Source organism: Microcaecilia unicolor, chromosome 7, assembly GCF_901765095.1.
Source record: "Microcaecilia unicolor chromosome 7, aMicUni1.1, whole genome shotgun sequence".
NCBI lineage: Eukaryota > Metazoa > Chordata > Amphibia > Gymnophiona > Siphonopidae > Microcaecilia > Microcaecilia unicolor.
Window position 1 is genome coordinate 1,009,031 of NC_044037.1, and position 15,153 is coordinate 1,024,183.

At 42.9% G+C, this 15,153-nt stretch overlaps 1 protein-coding gene across 1 annotated transcript in view; it reads right to left on the minus strand.

The window, feature by feature from the left end:
- The window catches only part of TAF1 (TATA-box binding protein associated factor 1), a 493,091-nt gene that overhangs the window by 423,738 nt on the left and 54,200 nt on the right, over positions 1 to 15,153 (minus strand). Inside the window, 3 exon segments of the mRNA XM_030210565.1 lie at positions 7,432 to 7,452; positions 7,454 to 7,648; positions 14,883 to 15,124. Coding sequence (XP_030066425.1) covers positions 7,432 to 7,452; positions 7,454 to 7,648; positions 14,883 to 15,124 — 458 coding nt within the window.

Genomic DNA, 15,153 nt, shown 5'->3' on the forward strand with positions numbered 1-15,153 from the left:
CGCCTACCTTTAACGTGCAATTTTTCCAGCAGGTTGGAGTTGGTCACTGCGAGGGGCGACTTATCAGAGGAGCAGTATGTTTGCACAACTTCTCAATGGAGCAGTCTGCTTACATATTTTATTATCATCTGTACGTGTGTGAGAAATGTTCCGCCAGGTACTTGCGACCTGGATTGGCCACTGCTGGAAGTAGGATACTGGGTGAAATGGACCATTCCGTCTGACCCAATATAGCTATTCTTATGTTCTTATGTAATGTGAAACCAGCTCTTGTTGGCATTTTCACTTTTGCTGAGGAGGAGCAAAACAGTTGATCACCAAGTGGGAGAGCAGAGAACAGCTCAGATACGAGAAGCCTCATGAGTGAAATTTCTCCCACAAGGTTAGAGCAACAAAAGCAGACAGCCAGTCAGCTGGAGAAAGCCCCAGTGATGTCAACTATATCAACAGTGACATCAGTGAGGAGGTGGGAGTTGTGCCCCGAAGTAGCAGAAAAAAACAAGAGGAGAGTTTCAGGAGCTGCAGGAAGAAGATGCAGCCAGCATCAGAGCACTTACTCCTGCCAGAATTATGCATTAAAAAAATAAAAATCAAAATTCTGCAAATTAGTCATAATATAACCAATATTATAGCCCCCCGTACACAGATACCACCCATATTTTCCCAGTATCCATATTTTTTCGCAGCCCCCCTCCCTGCACCCCACATATAGCATCCACCTTTTTACAGCCTCCCTCCCTCCATCCATACACAGAGATGCGGTGACCAGAATTGAACACAATATTTGAGGTCGGTCGCACCATGGAGCGATATAAAAGCATTATAACATCCTCATTTTTGTTTTCCATTCCTGTCCTAATAATACCTAACATTCTATTTGCTTTCTTAGCCACAGCAGCACACTGAGCAGAAGGTTTCAACGTATCATCAACGACGACACCTAGATCCCTTTCTTGGTCTATGACTCCTAAAGTGGAACCTTGCATGACGTAGCTATAATTCAGGTTCCTCTTTCCCACATGCATTATTTGGATTAACTGCATTTTTCTCACTAATTTAGTGGAGATGCTCAAATAAAGTATGTTACAGTAATCCAAATGCAGTAAAATTAACATTTGTACTAACAAGTATAAGCAGGCTCATTAAATAGGATCTTACTCATCCCAATTGCCACAGTTTAAAGAATGTTTTCCTCCACAAGTGACTAATCTGTAAATCAAAAGACAAGGTGGAGCCCAAGATCACTCCAAGTACTTTAGCTTTGGTTTCAACCAGGAAAATTAAATTCTGCAGCAAAGTCATTCTTTAACAGCAACTGAGCCAGAATCACAAAACCACACAATTTTAGTTTTACTTGAATTTAATTTCAACAAATTTACAAACTCGGATAGGTATATTCAAGCAGGGTCTGTGTAGGACAGGAAATAGGATCTAGGGTCCTATGGCAAACCTCCTCCATTTAAAAGAGTAACACCTCTTAGTGGAATCTTTCCTGGAAGCCCAAAAAACCTGGAATACACCGTCTGAAAGAACCAAGGAAGCAAATTCTAGGGCTCTCAACATCCAGGCTTTGAGGGACAAAGACTGAAGGTTGGGATACAGAAGAGATCACTCACTCTGCGTGATGAGGGTCGGAAAACATGCCAACCTCCATGGTTCTTCGGAGGATTCTTCTGAAAAGGGAACCAGATCTGCCGAGGCCAGTAAGGTGCGTTCAATCATGGTCCCACGGTCTTGCTTGAGTTTCAGCAAAGACTTTTTTACAAGAGGAATGGAAGGATACGCATACAGAAGGCCTCTCCCCCAATAAAGGAGAAAGGCATCCGACACTTGCCTGTTGTGGGCCTGAAGCCTGGAACAAAGGGACTTTGTGATTTATGTGAGTGGCAAAAAGATCCACTGAGGGGGTGCCCCACACTCAGATCATCTCTCGGGTAACGCCCATGTTGAGAGACCACTCATGAGGTTGCATAACCCTGCTCAGTCTGTTGGCCAGGATGTTGTTTTTGCCCAGCAGATAAGTGGCTTGAAGGTGCATGCCATCCCGGAGATCCGTATGCCACATCCGGACGGCCTCCTAACACAGAGGGTGTGATCCGGTGCCCCCCTGCTTGTTGGTGTAATACATGGCAACCTGATTGTCCATTTGAATGAGTACAATTTAGTAAGACAGTCGATCTCTGAAAGCCTTTAGAGCGTTCCAGATCGCCCGAAGCTCCAGGAGATTGATCTGGAGATCCATTTCCTGGGCGGACCAAGCACCTTGAGAATGAAGTCCATCCACATGAGCTCCCCAACCCAGGAGAAATACAGTCATTGTCAGCACTTCTTACGGCTGAGGAATTTGGAATGGAATGTCCAGAGTCAAATTGGATGAATGGTCCACCAGAACAGAGAGTAAGCAAGCCCCGGGTACACTTGGATGACATCTTCCAGACCTCCTGTGGTTTGGCACCACTGAGAGGCTGTTGGATTGATCTCATGTGAAGGCGTGTCATGGGTGTCACATAAACTGTGGATGCTATGTAGCCCAACAACCTCAACATTCTGTCGAGCTGTGACATGCTGAGAGGATTGAACCTGAGAAGCTAGGTGTCTAGAGCGTCTGCTTTTGGCCCTGGGAGAAAGACTTGAACCTTCTGTGTATATTAAACAGGGCTCCAATGAATCCCAACTGTTGGGCAGGGTGAAGATGGGATTTGGGGTAGTTTAAACGAACCATAGTAGCTCGAGCACCCAAACATCCTCTGCATGGACTCCCAAGCACCTTCCTCTGATGTGCTCTTCACCAGCCAATCGTCGAGATAAGGGCACACATGAACTCCCAGTCTGCATAGCAACACTGCTACTACACTAGACATTTAGTAAATACCCTGGAAGTTGACAAGAGGCCAAAGAGCAACACGCGGTACTGAATGATGTATTCCCAGCAGAAACTGAAGATACTTCTGGTGGGATGGAAGTATCGGATGTGTGTATATGGATCCTTTAAGTCGAGAGAGCATAGCCAATCGTTTTCCTGAAATCATGGGAAGAAGGGTACCCAGGGAAAGCAACCTGAACTTTTCTTTGATCAGGAATTTGTTCAGAGCCCTTAGGTCTAGGGTGGGAAGCATCCCCCCTGTCTTCTTCTGCACAAGGAAGTACCTGGAATAGAATCCCTGCCCTTCTTCCCCTGGTGGAAGGGGCTCGACCGCATGGGCCTTCAAAAGGGCTGAGAGTTTCTCTGCAAATACCTGCTCATGCTGAGAGCTGAAGTAATGAGCTCCTGGTGGGCAATTTGGTGGTTTCTGATGCCAATTTAGGGTGTATCCAAGACAGACTATTTGAAGAACCCACCGATCAAGGTTACAAGGGGCCACACTCTCATGAAAAAAACTTCAGCCTTTCCCCCGGTCGGCAAGTTGTCTGCAATGGACACTTTGATAGTGGCTATACACTGCTGGAGCCAGTCAAAACTCATCCCCTGCTTTGACTAGGGCGCAGTGGGGGAACTAGGTGCACGTGTTGACGAAAATGGGTGCGCTCGGGCTAAGCCTGAGCAGTCTGGTGAGAGGAGGTAGCATACTACGCGCCTCTGAGAGCAGTAGGATATTCCTTCTCGACTTGCCAAATGACCTCCTAGATGAGGAGGCAGATGCAAAAGGCGTTTGGCAGAAGAAAGAAGAGATGGTATCAGTATGTTTATCAACCCGGCATGGGGCATCCACCAACCTCTGCTGAACCTCCGGCTCCAAGTCAGAAACATGCAGGCATGAGTCTGTGCATTGCTATATTGTAAGCAGAGATCCTGGATACTATACTACTACTTATCATTTCTATTTATTTATTTATTGCATTTGTATCACACATTTTCCCACCTATTTGCAGGCTCAATGTGGCTTACAATACATCATGAATGGTGGAATATATTAGAAAATAGACATTTAGTGTAACAGAAGAATCTTGGGTAACAGATAATGAAAAAGCACGATAGTAGTATAACAAGCAGATATAACAAGCAGATATTATAAAATAATTCTGAATATATGTGGAGGAGTGGTGTATGTTCACATTTGTTTGATCTGTGTGGTATGCCTTATTAAAGAGATGGGTCCTTCAGCAGTTTGGCGGAAGTTGGTTAGTTCATAAATCGTTTTTTAAGTTGCGCAGCAATGCGTTCCATAACTGTGTACTCAAGTAGGTAAAGTTGACGCATGCATTAGTTTGTATTTTAGACCTTTGCAGGTGGGGACGTGCAGATTAAGGATGTGCGGGATGATCTTTAGCATTTCTGGGTGTTAGGTCTATCAGGTCTGACATGTAGGCTGGTGCGTCTCCGTGAATGATTTTGTGAACTAGGGAGCATATTTTGAACGTTATGCGCTCTTTAAGTGGGAGCCAGTGTAGCTTTTCTCGTAGAGGTTTAGCACTTTCATATTTTGTTTTACCGAATATGAGTCTAGCTGCAGTGTTCTGGGCTGTCTGAAGTTTCTTGATTATTTGCTCTTTACAGCCAGCGTACAGTGCGTTGCAGTGGTCTAGATGACTGAGCACTATTGATTGTACCAGGTTACGGAAGACAGTCTTGGGAAGAAGGTCTTACTCTTTTAGTTTCCACACTGAGTGGAACATCTTTTGATTGTGTTTTTCGCGTGGCTCTCAAGTGTTAGGTGCCGATCGATGATGACTCCAAGAATTTTTTGGGTATCCGAAATTGGAAGGTTCAGATTTGGTGTGTTAATGGTGGTGAATTTGTTTGTGTTATATTGAGAGGTTTTTCTGCATTAAGTTTCAGCTGAAATGCATCCGCCCATGAAGGCATGATATGGAGACTTTGGTTGATGTCATTGGGAAATTTCCTTTAAATCTTGTGTAAATGGGATGTAGATCATTACGCTGTCTGCGTATATGTATGGGTTGAGGTTTTGGTTAGATAATAGTTTGGCCAAGGGTATCATCATTAAGTTGAATAGTGTCGGCGAGAGGGGGGGATCCCTGTGGGACTCCGCATTCAGGTATCCATATGGCTGAAGTAGTCGAGTTAGATGTCACTTGTTATGAACGTGTGGTTAGGAATCCCTTGAACCAATTGAGAACATTTCCTCTGATTCCGAAGTACTCAAGGATGTGTAGTAGTATTCCATGATCAACCCATGTTGAAAGCGCTTGACATGTCAAATTGTAGGAGTAGTATGTTTTTTCAGTTGTAATCATTTGTCTGAATTTAGTCATGAATGTAACTATACTGTTTCAGTACTGTGGGTTAGACCACAATCCTGACTGGGAGTCATGGAAGTATTGAGAATTTCTGTAAATAGTTTTGTGAGTTGTTTGGTCACCATTCCTCCGTTAGTTAGTTATTAGGGATGGATGCTACTAGTCTGTAGTTGGTTAGTTCACTGTGCACTCTTTCTTTGCTGTGCTTGGGGTATGGGGGTGAGTAGAATGTTTCTCCTTTCTCCTTCGGGAAGAGTCCGTTTTTGTAACATATAGTTCAAGTGTTGTCGTTATGTCTGTTATAAATTGTTGAGGAGCAGGTTGTCATAAGGTTGTTTGGACATATGTCTAGTTTGTCAATGAGATTTGGCAAATCTTTTGAGCGTTTGGGAGTGATATCCTACTGATAATGTTCTCGAAGCTGGTCCAGGTTCTGTCTGCTGGGTATACGCCAGGGTCTGGGTCTAACATAGTAACATAGTAGATGACGGCAGAAAAAGACCTGCATGGTCCATCCAGTCTGCCCAACAAGATAAACTCATATGTTGCCTACTTTTGTGTATACCCTACTTTGATTTGTACCTGTCCTCTTCAGGGCACATACCGTATAAGTCTGCCCAGCACTATCCCCGCCTCCAACCACCAGCCTCGCCTCCCACCACCGACTCTGGCACAGCGTATAAGTCTGCCCAGCACTATCCCTGCCTCCCAACACCGGCTCTGGCACAGACCGTATAAGTCTGCCCAGCACTATCCCCGCCTCCCAGCCACCAGCCCCGCCTCCCACCACCGGTTCTGGCACAGATCGTATAAGTCTGACCAGCACTATCCCCGCCTCCCAGCACCAGTCCCGCCTCCCACCACCGGCTCTGGCACAGACCGTATAAGTCTGCCCAGCACTATCCCCACCTCCCAACCACCAGCCCCGCCTCCCAACACCGGCTCTGCCACCCGATCTCGACTAAGCTCCTGAGGATCCATTCCTTCTGCACAGGATTCCTTTATGTTTATCCCACGCATGTTTGTACGTTTGTCCTAGACAGTCAAGGAGTTCAGCATAGTTGATGGTACTGACAGGTATCTTAAGTCGCAATTGTACGCACCTGCTCCGGTGGGAGAGAGTCCCCCAAGTCCATCATCTTGCGCTCCGAGTCCCGAAAGTAGACACTCAAGAAAGCTAGTATCACAATGTGTGACACGAGCATAGAGGCCTGGAACATCCTCCTCCCAAAAGAGTCCAAGGTCTTAGCTTCTCTGCCTGGGGGCACCGAAACAGTCTCTAGAACTCTTGCTCTTTTGAGGGCAAATTCCACCACCATGGACTGATGAGGCAACTGAGGCTTATCAAATCCAGGTTTACTGTGGATCCAGTACATAGTGCTGATCTTCTTGGGCAGTATCGGGACTGACAGAGGGGACTCCCAATTCCAAACTTCCTGGAGTACCTAGTGCAGAGGGACAATCACACCTCTCCAGGAGGCGACTCATACTCCAGGACCTCGAGCATCTTGGCCCTTGGCTCGTCCTCCACCTGTAAAGGAAATGGAATGGCCGCAGCCATTTCCTTCACAAAACAGGGAAAAGAAAGGCTCTTTTGGGGGGGGGGGGGGGATTGTCTCCTTTCAAGTGGAAAGGAGGGTTCAGACGAGATGCCATAGACTCAACCTCTGACAAGTACTGTGGATCCTCCTCCGATTCCCATGTGCTCTCCTCATCGGTGTCAGTCAGAATCTCCTCATGGGAAGGCAGAGACTGAGCCTACCTCGACTTAGAGAAACCATGTCCTCGAGAACGGCGTCGAGGAGTCAGCTCCCATCTCAACTGGCTAAGCTTCCTCCACCAACATAGTACCAGGGGTACTGGGAGAGAAGAAAGCTCTGACTGCACAAAAAAGTCCACAATTCTAGTAAGCGAAGCAGAAAGAGTGGTGAGTTGCTGAACCAATGAAGCACTGGAAGAGGGCAGAGCAAATTTGTCAAGACTCTTCCCTGCTGGGAAAAGACAGTTTTAAAGAGGTCTTCCTCAGGATATACACTTGTTTACCTGTAGAGAATTCCTTTGAAAGGTGTCCTCAAAAGTTATATTATTGCAAACACAAAGCAATGATGATGGAATGGTGATGTTTCTTTCAGGTGCTGTCATCACTAGAAAAGCTGGATCCAGAAAGAATCATCTTAAACTGCTTAATCCCTCTACTCTGCTTCTGAAACTCATAGCGCCTTTGCTACTCACCTCATCATCTGACAAGCATTGTTTCTGGGGGAGGGGGAGGGGCAAATTCATACTCCCACGGGGACTTTTTTCCCACCGCAGCCTCTATTCCATCTCCTTCCTGTGACTGCACTTCCTGGCTAAGTTCTCGATGCTTCTTCTTTCTCTTCTTGCGTGCACTACGCCAGACAGACAACACATTCTTCCCTGGCCCAAAGAGACGAAGGAAACGCAGCACCTGAAGGACAGAGGGAACAAAACATTTGTACAGGAGCAGAAAAATATAGAACAGATTCAATGATGAAATGTTACATTTATTTACTTACAGTATTCATTGGTCACCCTAACCTATATAATACAATTTTCACTTTACTGCTTTCCCACCTGCCTTTTGATTATCTTTCGTACTACACTCCTACACATGCAACCATCTGACACGGGACTACGAAGACAGACAAACCACAGGACTGGAAAGAACACCAGAATCCCACTGGGAAGCACGCAGCAGGAAACAAGAGTGGGAGACGGATCCAGGCACTTCAACACAGACCGAGAAACACTCAATATGAAATTAAAACTTTTATTGATTGATGACTCTTAATGATGACTCAACACGGCACCGTGTTTTGGTACAAATGTGCCTGCCATAGGAGTCTCTTAAAAATATGTTGTAAAAATAAATCTGTGTTTGGTTGTAAACATAACAGTCACAAATAAGACTGTCTTCAAAAATTAAAGTGCTAAAAGAGGTCTCAGTTTCAGGTTTTTTGTGTGTGTGTGTGTGGGGGGGGGGTTCAGTTTTCAATTGCTCAAGGTACAATTTTCTCCTTTTATTTGCATTCTTATCTTGTACAACAATTTCACGCCAGATTCCGCTTACTTCCCATATACTTATCAGCCAGCCAAAAGAACATAGGAAATGTAAGCGTCAAGGTGCTAAGCACAGAAGCAATAATTTCTTCGACTATCCTAGTAGATTTATTATAGTTTGTGTTATATTGTACATTGCTGAGAACAGTAGCGGTTGAGTGGTTTTATAATGTTTTACATAAATATTTAATAATCAATGGTTTTAAGTGAAAGTATATGAAGCTAAATAACCAAAAATATTTTCAAAAGTACCAATGCAGCTGTGCTTCAAGAAGGATACCTTATTCAAGGGGCCCATATTCGGCAAAACGTTTATATAAAAAATAGAAAGAATATCACCCAACAAATTTTTAATTGAGTTGAGAAAATTGTTCTCTTGTTGGAACTTCTTTGGAATCTGACCTAAACCTCTTAGTAAAATGCGGAATATAAGTATCTATATTGTATTGAATTGCAAGTGAATTGAGAAGTTCACTTGTTTAATCAAGTACTTTTAGATTGTCTCTCAGTAACAAATGTTATTTAGTGAAGACCACCCCAAAATGGGGCACTCAGAGAGGACAAGGCCATAGTGCAGAGACTGAATGAATTCCTTGCTTCAGTCTTTACGGATGAAGATGTAAGAGATCTACCTGTACCAGAAATGGTTTTCACAGGTGACGATGGGGAGGAACTTGAAGAAATCTTGATGAACCTAGAAGATGTACTGAGCCAAATCAACAAGTTAAAGAATGATAAATCACCTGGACTGGATAGTATAAACCCAGGGTACTGAAAATACTAAAACATGAAATTGCCAATCTGCTGTTAGTGATCTGTAACCTGTAGTTAAAATCATCCGTAGCACCTGAAGAATGGAGGGTTCAGGGGTACATACGTACATAAGTATTGCCATACTTGGAAAGACCAAAGGTCCATCAAGCCCAGCATCCTGTTTCCCACAGTGGCCAATCCAGGTCACAAATACCTGGCAAGATCCCAAAAAAGTACAAAACATTTATACTGCTTATCCCAGAAACAGTGGATTTTCCCCAAGTCCATTTAATAATGTTCTATGGACTTTTCCTTTAGGAAGCTGTCCAAACTTTTTAAAACTCCACTAAGCTAACCGCCTTTACCACATTCTCTGGCAACAAACTCCAGAGTTCAATTACAAGCTGAGTGAAGAAAATTTTTTCTCCGATTCGTTTTAAATTTACTACTTTGTATCTTCATCACATGCCCCCTAGTCCTAGTATTTTTGGAAAGCTTAAACAGACGTTTCACATCTACCCGTTCAATTCCACTCATTATTTTATCATATCTCCCCTCAGCCACCTTTTCTCCAAGCTGAAGAGCCCTAGCCGCTTTAGCCTTTCTTCATAGGGAAGTCATCCCATCCCCTTTATCATTTTTGTTGCTCACGCACTACCTGTCTGGTAACCATGCCGTGCATGCCAACTGCTGGTTACCACCAGGAATGCCCCACAAGATAGAAAATTATTTTCTACTGCAGGATTCAGCGTGCGCCAAACTCAGAATTATCACCGGGCGCTCATGGTAGCCCGGCGGTAGTACCCATGCTACCTGCTCATTAGCCTTCCCATGTCTTAGAAAAAGGGCCCCTAAGGGATCCCATGCTAACCCCATACTAATTGGGCAGTGCGTGGCAATGTGCCCATGCTATCCAGGAAGTTACAGACCAATAAGCCTGACATCAGTGCTGGACAAAATAGCAGAAACTATTATAAAGAACAAAATTGCGGAACACAGACAAACATGGTTTAATGGGATAGAGTCAGAATGGGTTCAGAAAAGGGAAGTCTTGCCTCACCAGTTTGCTTAAGTTCTTTGAAGGCGTAAATAAACATGTGGATAAAGATTAGCCAATTAATGCAGTCTATCTAGATTTTAAGAAAGCTTTTGACAAAGTTCCTCATGACAGACTCCTGAGAAAATTAAAATGTCATGGGATAGGAAGCAACGTCCCTTCTGTGAATTAGGAATTGGTTATTGGACAGAAAACAGAGGGTAGGGTTAAATGGCCATTTTTCTCAATGGAGGGTAAATAGTGGTGTGCCACAGGGATCTGTACTGGGATCAGTGTTATTTAATGTATTTATAAATGATCTGGAAATCAGAACAAATGAGGTGATTAAATTTGCAGATGACACAAAATTATTCAAAGTTATTTTAAAAAATGCAGACTGTGAAAAACTGCAGGAATACATAGTAGATGATGGCAGAAAAGACCTGCACGGTCCATCCAGTCTGCCCAACAAGATAAACTCATATGTATTACTTTTTGTGTATACTCTACCTTGATTTGTACCTGTCCTCTTCAGGGCACAGACCGTATAAGTCTGCCCAGCACTATCCCCGCCTCCCAACCACGCCTCCCACCACCAGCTCTGGTACAGACCGTATAAGTCTGCCCAGCACTATCCCCACCTCCCAACCACCAGCTCTGGTACAGACCGTATAAGTCTGCCCAGCATTATCCCTGCCTCCCAACCACCAGCCCTGGCACAGACCATATAAGTCTACCCAGCACTATCCCCGCCTCCCACCATCGGCTCTGCCACCCAATCTCGGCTAAGCTCCTGAGGATCCATTACGTTAGAGGAGGTGGAGCAGGCGATTCAGGGACTATCCTCCAATAAAGCCCCGGGACCCGATGGGTTTACAAACAAATTCTACAAAATAATTGGAAAATTACTAGCCCCCCTATTGCTTAAGGTTTTCAATTCACTAGATGAGACTACTGGCTTGCCACCGACATGGAATTTGGCGACGATCACTGTTTTGCCTAAGCCGGGCAAAGACCCCCAATTGTGCAGTTCCTACAGGCCTCTCTCTCTTTTGGGAGTGGACTACAAAATATTCTCTAAGATCATGGCCACTAGGCTGCAGGAATATCTCCCAATGCTCATCCGTGAAGACCAGGCTGGTTTTGTGCAGAACCGCCAGACTTTTGATAAGGCGAACCTTACAAGTAATTCAGGGGGGCGCAAATAACCAAAACCCCCTTATGTATACTATTGTTAAGACGCAGAGAAGGCCTTTGATCGGGTCAGCTGGCCATTTCTCTTTGCAGTCTTGGAGAAGGTTGGCATAGGGGGGAGGTTTGCAGAATGGCTGCATTTAATATATAAGACTCCGGCAGCGGCTGTACAGATTAATGGGACCTTGACTCGCCCCTTCTCCCTCCATAGAGGCACTAGGCAGGGATACGCGCTGTCCCCATTGCTGTTTGCTCTGGTGATGGAGCCTCTGGCAGCTACAATCAGAGCAAACCCGGGAATTCCGGGCCTGAGAGGAGGGGGGATAGAAACCAAAATCCTCCTGTTTGTAGACGACATCTTGCTTACCTTAAAAGATCCCTTGACAGCCTTTCCGATCATTGAGGAAGAAATACAAAAGTACGGGGTGGTATCGGGATTCAAAATTAATTTTGATAAGTCAGAGGCACTTGATGTGAATCTACCTAGTACTCAATTAGAGTTGCTGAAAGAGCAGTTCCCATATAGATGGGCAAGCAAATACATTAGATATCTAGGGGTCAATATATCACGTCGGATGGAAGACATTTTTTGTAATAATTTCCCCAATAAAGTGCGAGATATTTTCCAGGAATTGGAGCGGTGGGAGGGCCTGACCTTATCCTGTTTGCCATCTGATAGAAATTTAAATGAACTTGAAACCATTGTTTCATAAAATGGTCACTTGAATTTAAGATTTTTTTTTTTAAAAACACGTTTTCAATTAATATCTTTTTAGTTAATTTTTCTATATGTGCAACAGGTGTTGAAATTATGTTTTGAAATCAATTACAGATAAGAACCATACTCTGTCACATTGGAAATTTGATAGAAAAGAAATTTTTGCGTTGAAATTATGAGTTGAAATTAATTATAGGGATGATTTCTATTGTGTTTATTACATTAAATTCCAAAAGTTGTTTTGAAAAATAAGTCTTCATGTATACACTGTAACAATATGATACAGATCATTCGAATCATGGTCTAAAGTTTATTAGCAACTCATAAAAACAATATTTTTTTACAAACACATGTATGTATTTTTTTACGTTTTTCCGTGTGTGTAATTTTATAATCATTTACTCATATGTATATATTTCTTTTATTTCTGTTCATTTTTTATATGTGCAGTACATGTTGAAATACAAATTTTAATATATTTATCTTTTCTTCTTTTTTACTGATATATATATACCATGAAGATTGACTAGACATCTGAATAAAAATTCTTAAGTCCATCTTTTTTTGCACATGTACATAGTTAAGTAAATTATCAACTAAAATTTTGCATACACTTTTTATCAACCCAAATAAAGGAGTTTGACTCTTGTATGTACTGATAGTATGGAGGTGTCCCTTTAAATTGGTGAAAAACAAATAGATTCACCCTTGAGACTATTAAATCTTAACAAAACGAACCTCAAATCTCCCAGCAAGGAACTCTGCAAAAATATTGTCAATCCCTTGTATAAATGGGAGTAGAATACTATCATAGGTTCTGTTTAAGAGAGAATGGAGAAAAAAGATGGCTCCTGTGCCATCTTTGGGATTTACTTCACTGATAGTTCAGTTCGCAGAGTGAATTGAGTTTTCCAGATGGACATTTAGCGCCCTTCCTGAGGCAGCCACGAGGGTGGCGAAACAAGGCGCTCTTGTTGAAGGGGTGGCGGTTTTTTTTCGCCGCAGCGTTTACTCAGGGCTCCGGAGTTCCTATGTGGGGGGTCCTTTCGATTGAGGGTTTTCTTGAAGTTGCTTCACTCGATCTAAGCTAAGTATTTTTTCTCTTGCATGAGTATATCTTTGACATTTGAAAGAGGGTTTTCCTCAATACTGCTGAAAAATACTGCTGAAAATCATTATATATATTTGAAGCTGCATAACTATTTAACTTCTAGTTTTTCCCCCTGTATGGAACTTAGGTAGGTAGGGAGTCCTTTACTGGCTGATGTCAGTTCTTTTGGGATAGTTTGGGTATATTGGTGTTCGTTTAAATATAGTAGTTATATACAAAGTTTAAGAGAGAAAGAGAGTTTTTTCATCCCATACGGTTTTCTCATCTAGTTGATGAGTTTTTACGTTGGGGGTTTTTTCTCCATTCTCTCTTAAACAGAACCTATGATAGTATTCTACTCCCATTTAATCAAGGGATTGACAATATTTTTGCAGAGTTCCTTGCTGGGAGATTTGAGGTTCGTTTTGTTAAGATTTAATAGTCTCAAGGGTGAATCTATTTGTTTTTCACCAATTTAAAGGGACACCTCCATACTATCAGTACATACAAGAGTCAAACTCCTTTATTTGGGTTGATATATATTATATTGGGTTTGCCTTCTCCCACACTAGTTAGAGTTTTTGCATACACTTTTTATACCATATACTTTTGCATTTACCATTTAGTTTGCTTGTGTATTTACCTTCTCACTCTAGCACTTTATATGATTCTTCTAGTTGGCTAGAGAATCTTCTATATATTGTACTTCCTAGTTTCTTTGTTTCTTTTCTGTTATATAGCTTAATCATTGTGTATATATCTTGAATCATTGTGTATCTTAGAACCTCTAACAAAAGTCTCATTTACCTAATATAAATCCAAAAGAATCCACAGTAATTACTGAGTAGTCTGTGTCTGTGAGGCAGGCTGTATAACCGGGGCAGAACAGATGCTATGTTTCACTGTATTTAAGTTTCTATGCTGCAGATGCTGGAACTGCTTCTCACAAAGACACACTGGGCTATTTTTTGTGAAGCTCATTTCTCTGGAACTCCCAGTCTTGTCAGTTTTCCAACTTGATGTGTCTTTTACTAGTTCCTCCCCCCCCCCCCCCCCCCCTTATACCACATTTGATCCCATTAAATTTTCAAGAGAGAGACACATTCTTGACCTCTTATGTATAATTCTTGACTCAAGACTCTTCTGGGTTCTCTTGTGCATTTGAGAACAGAGTTTACATTAGAGGCTTGGTGGTCAGGTCCTGGGCACGGTCAAGTACCAATTGGGAGGGTCAGTCACAGAAATGACCTTACCATGCTGAGAACACTTCTTTAAACCACTGGAAGTTTTAAGGGAAATTGATGTCGCTTCAGCTATTTTTACCCCAATGGCGCAATTATTATTATTTTCTTTTGGGGGGGGGGGACAACTAAAAAGATACTCGACCAGATACTCATGCCTAAGAGGGACAATGGAGTTGTTAAAAAAAAAATAAAGAAAACTTAAACAAGAATAAGGCACAAAAAAAATAAAGAAATAACCATGAAAAGGTCCCGCAAGGTAATGCACCAAAAATAGTATAAAGACGCACTAAGGAGAGCCAGTCAAAACGCAACTACTCTGCTCTATGGAAAAAGAGGCTGCTGGACCACGCACTCATGTCAGGTAGAAAGGCACCTGCTCATGTACGGTACAGCACTGCCAAAGGCTTCAGAAAGTCCTAGAAGGCTGGGTAATGACCATGTCGGGCTCTGTCAGATGAAATCATCCATATGTGGCAAAGTGTTGTCCTGCTTGTCCTCAGAGAATCTCAGAACCTGTTGACTGACTGACATCTGCTGGCTAAGGACAGCAGACAGGTTGCGTCTTACCTTTCCTGGTCGGAATTCTGGGAAGAGCTCAGTGACGTTAGGCAGCTGTTTGGTGGCATCTCTCTGCATGATTCCCGCCAGAGGCAATGTCAGTTTTCCCTCCTTCATTTGATCTTGTCTTGATTCCTGTGACCCCATCTCAGACTCAGAATCAGATGAGCTGCTAAAATCTACCTTTTCAGAAACAGCAGAGGAAGGAGCAATAATGGAGGGCAAGATTATTCCATCAGTGTCTTCAGAATCTACAAAGCAATACAGAAACAGAAAAACA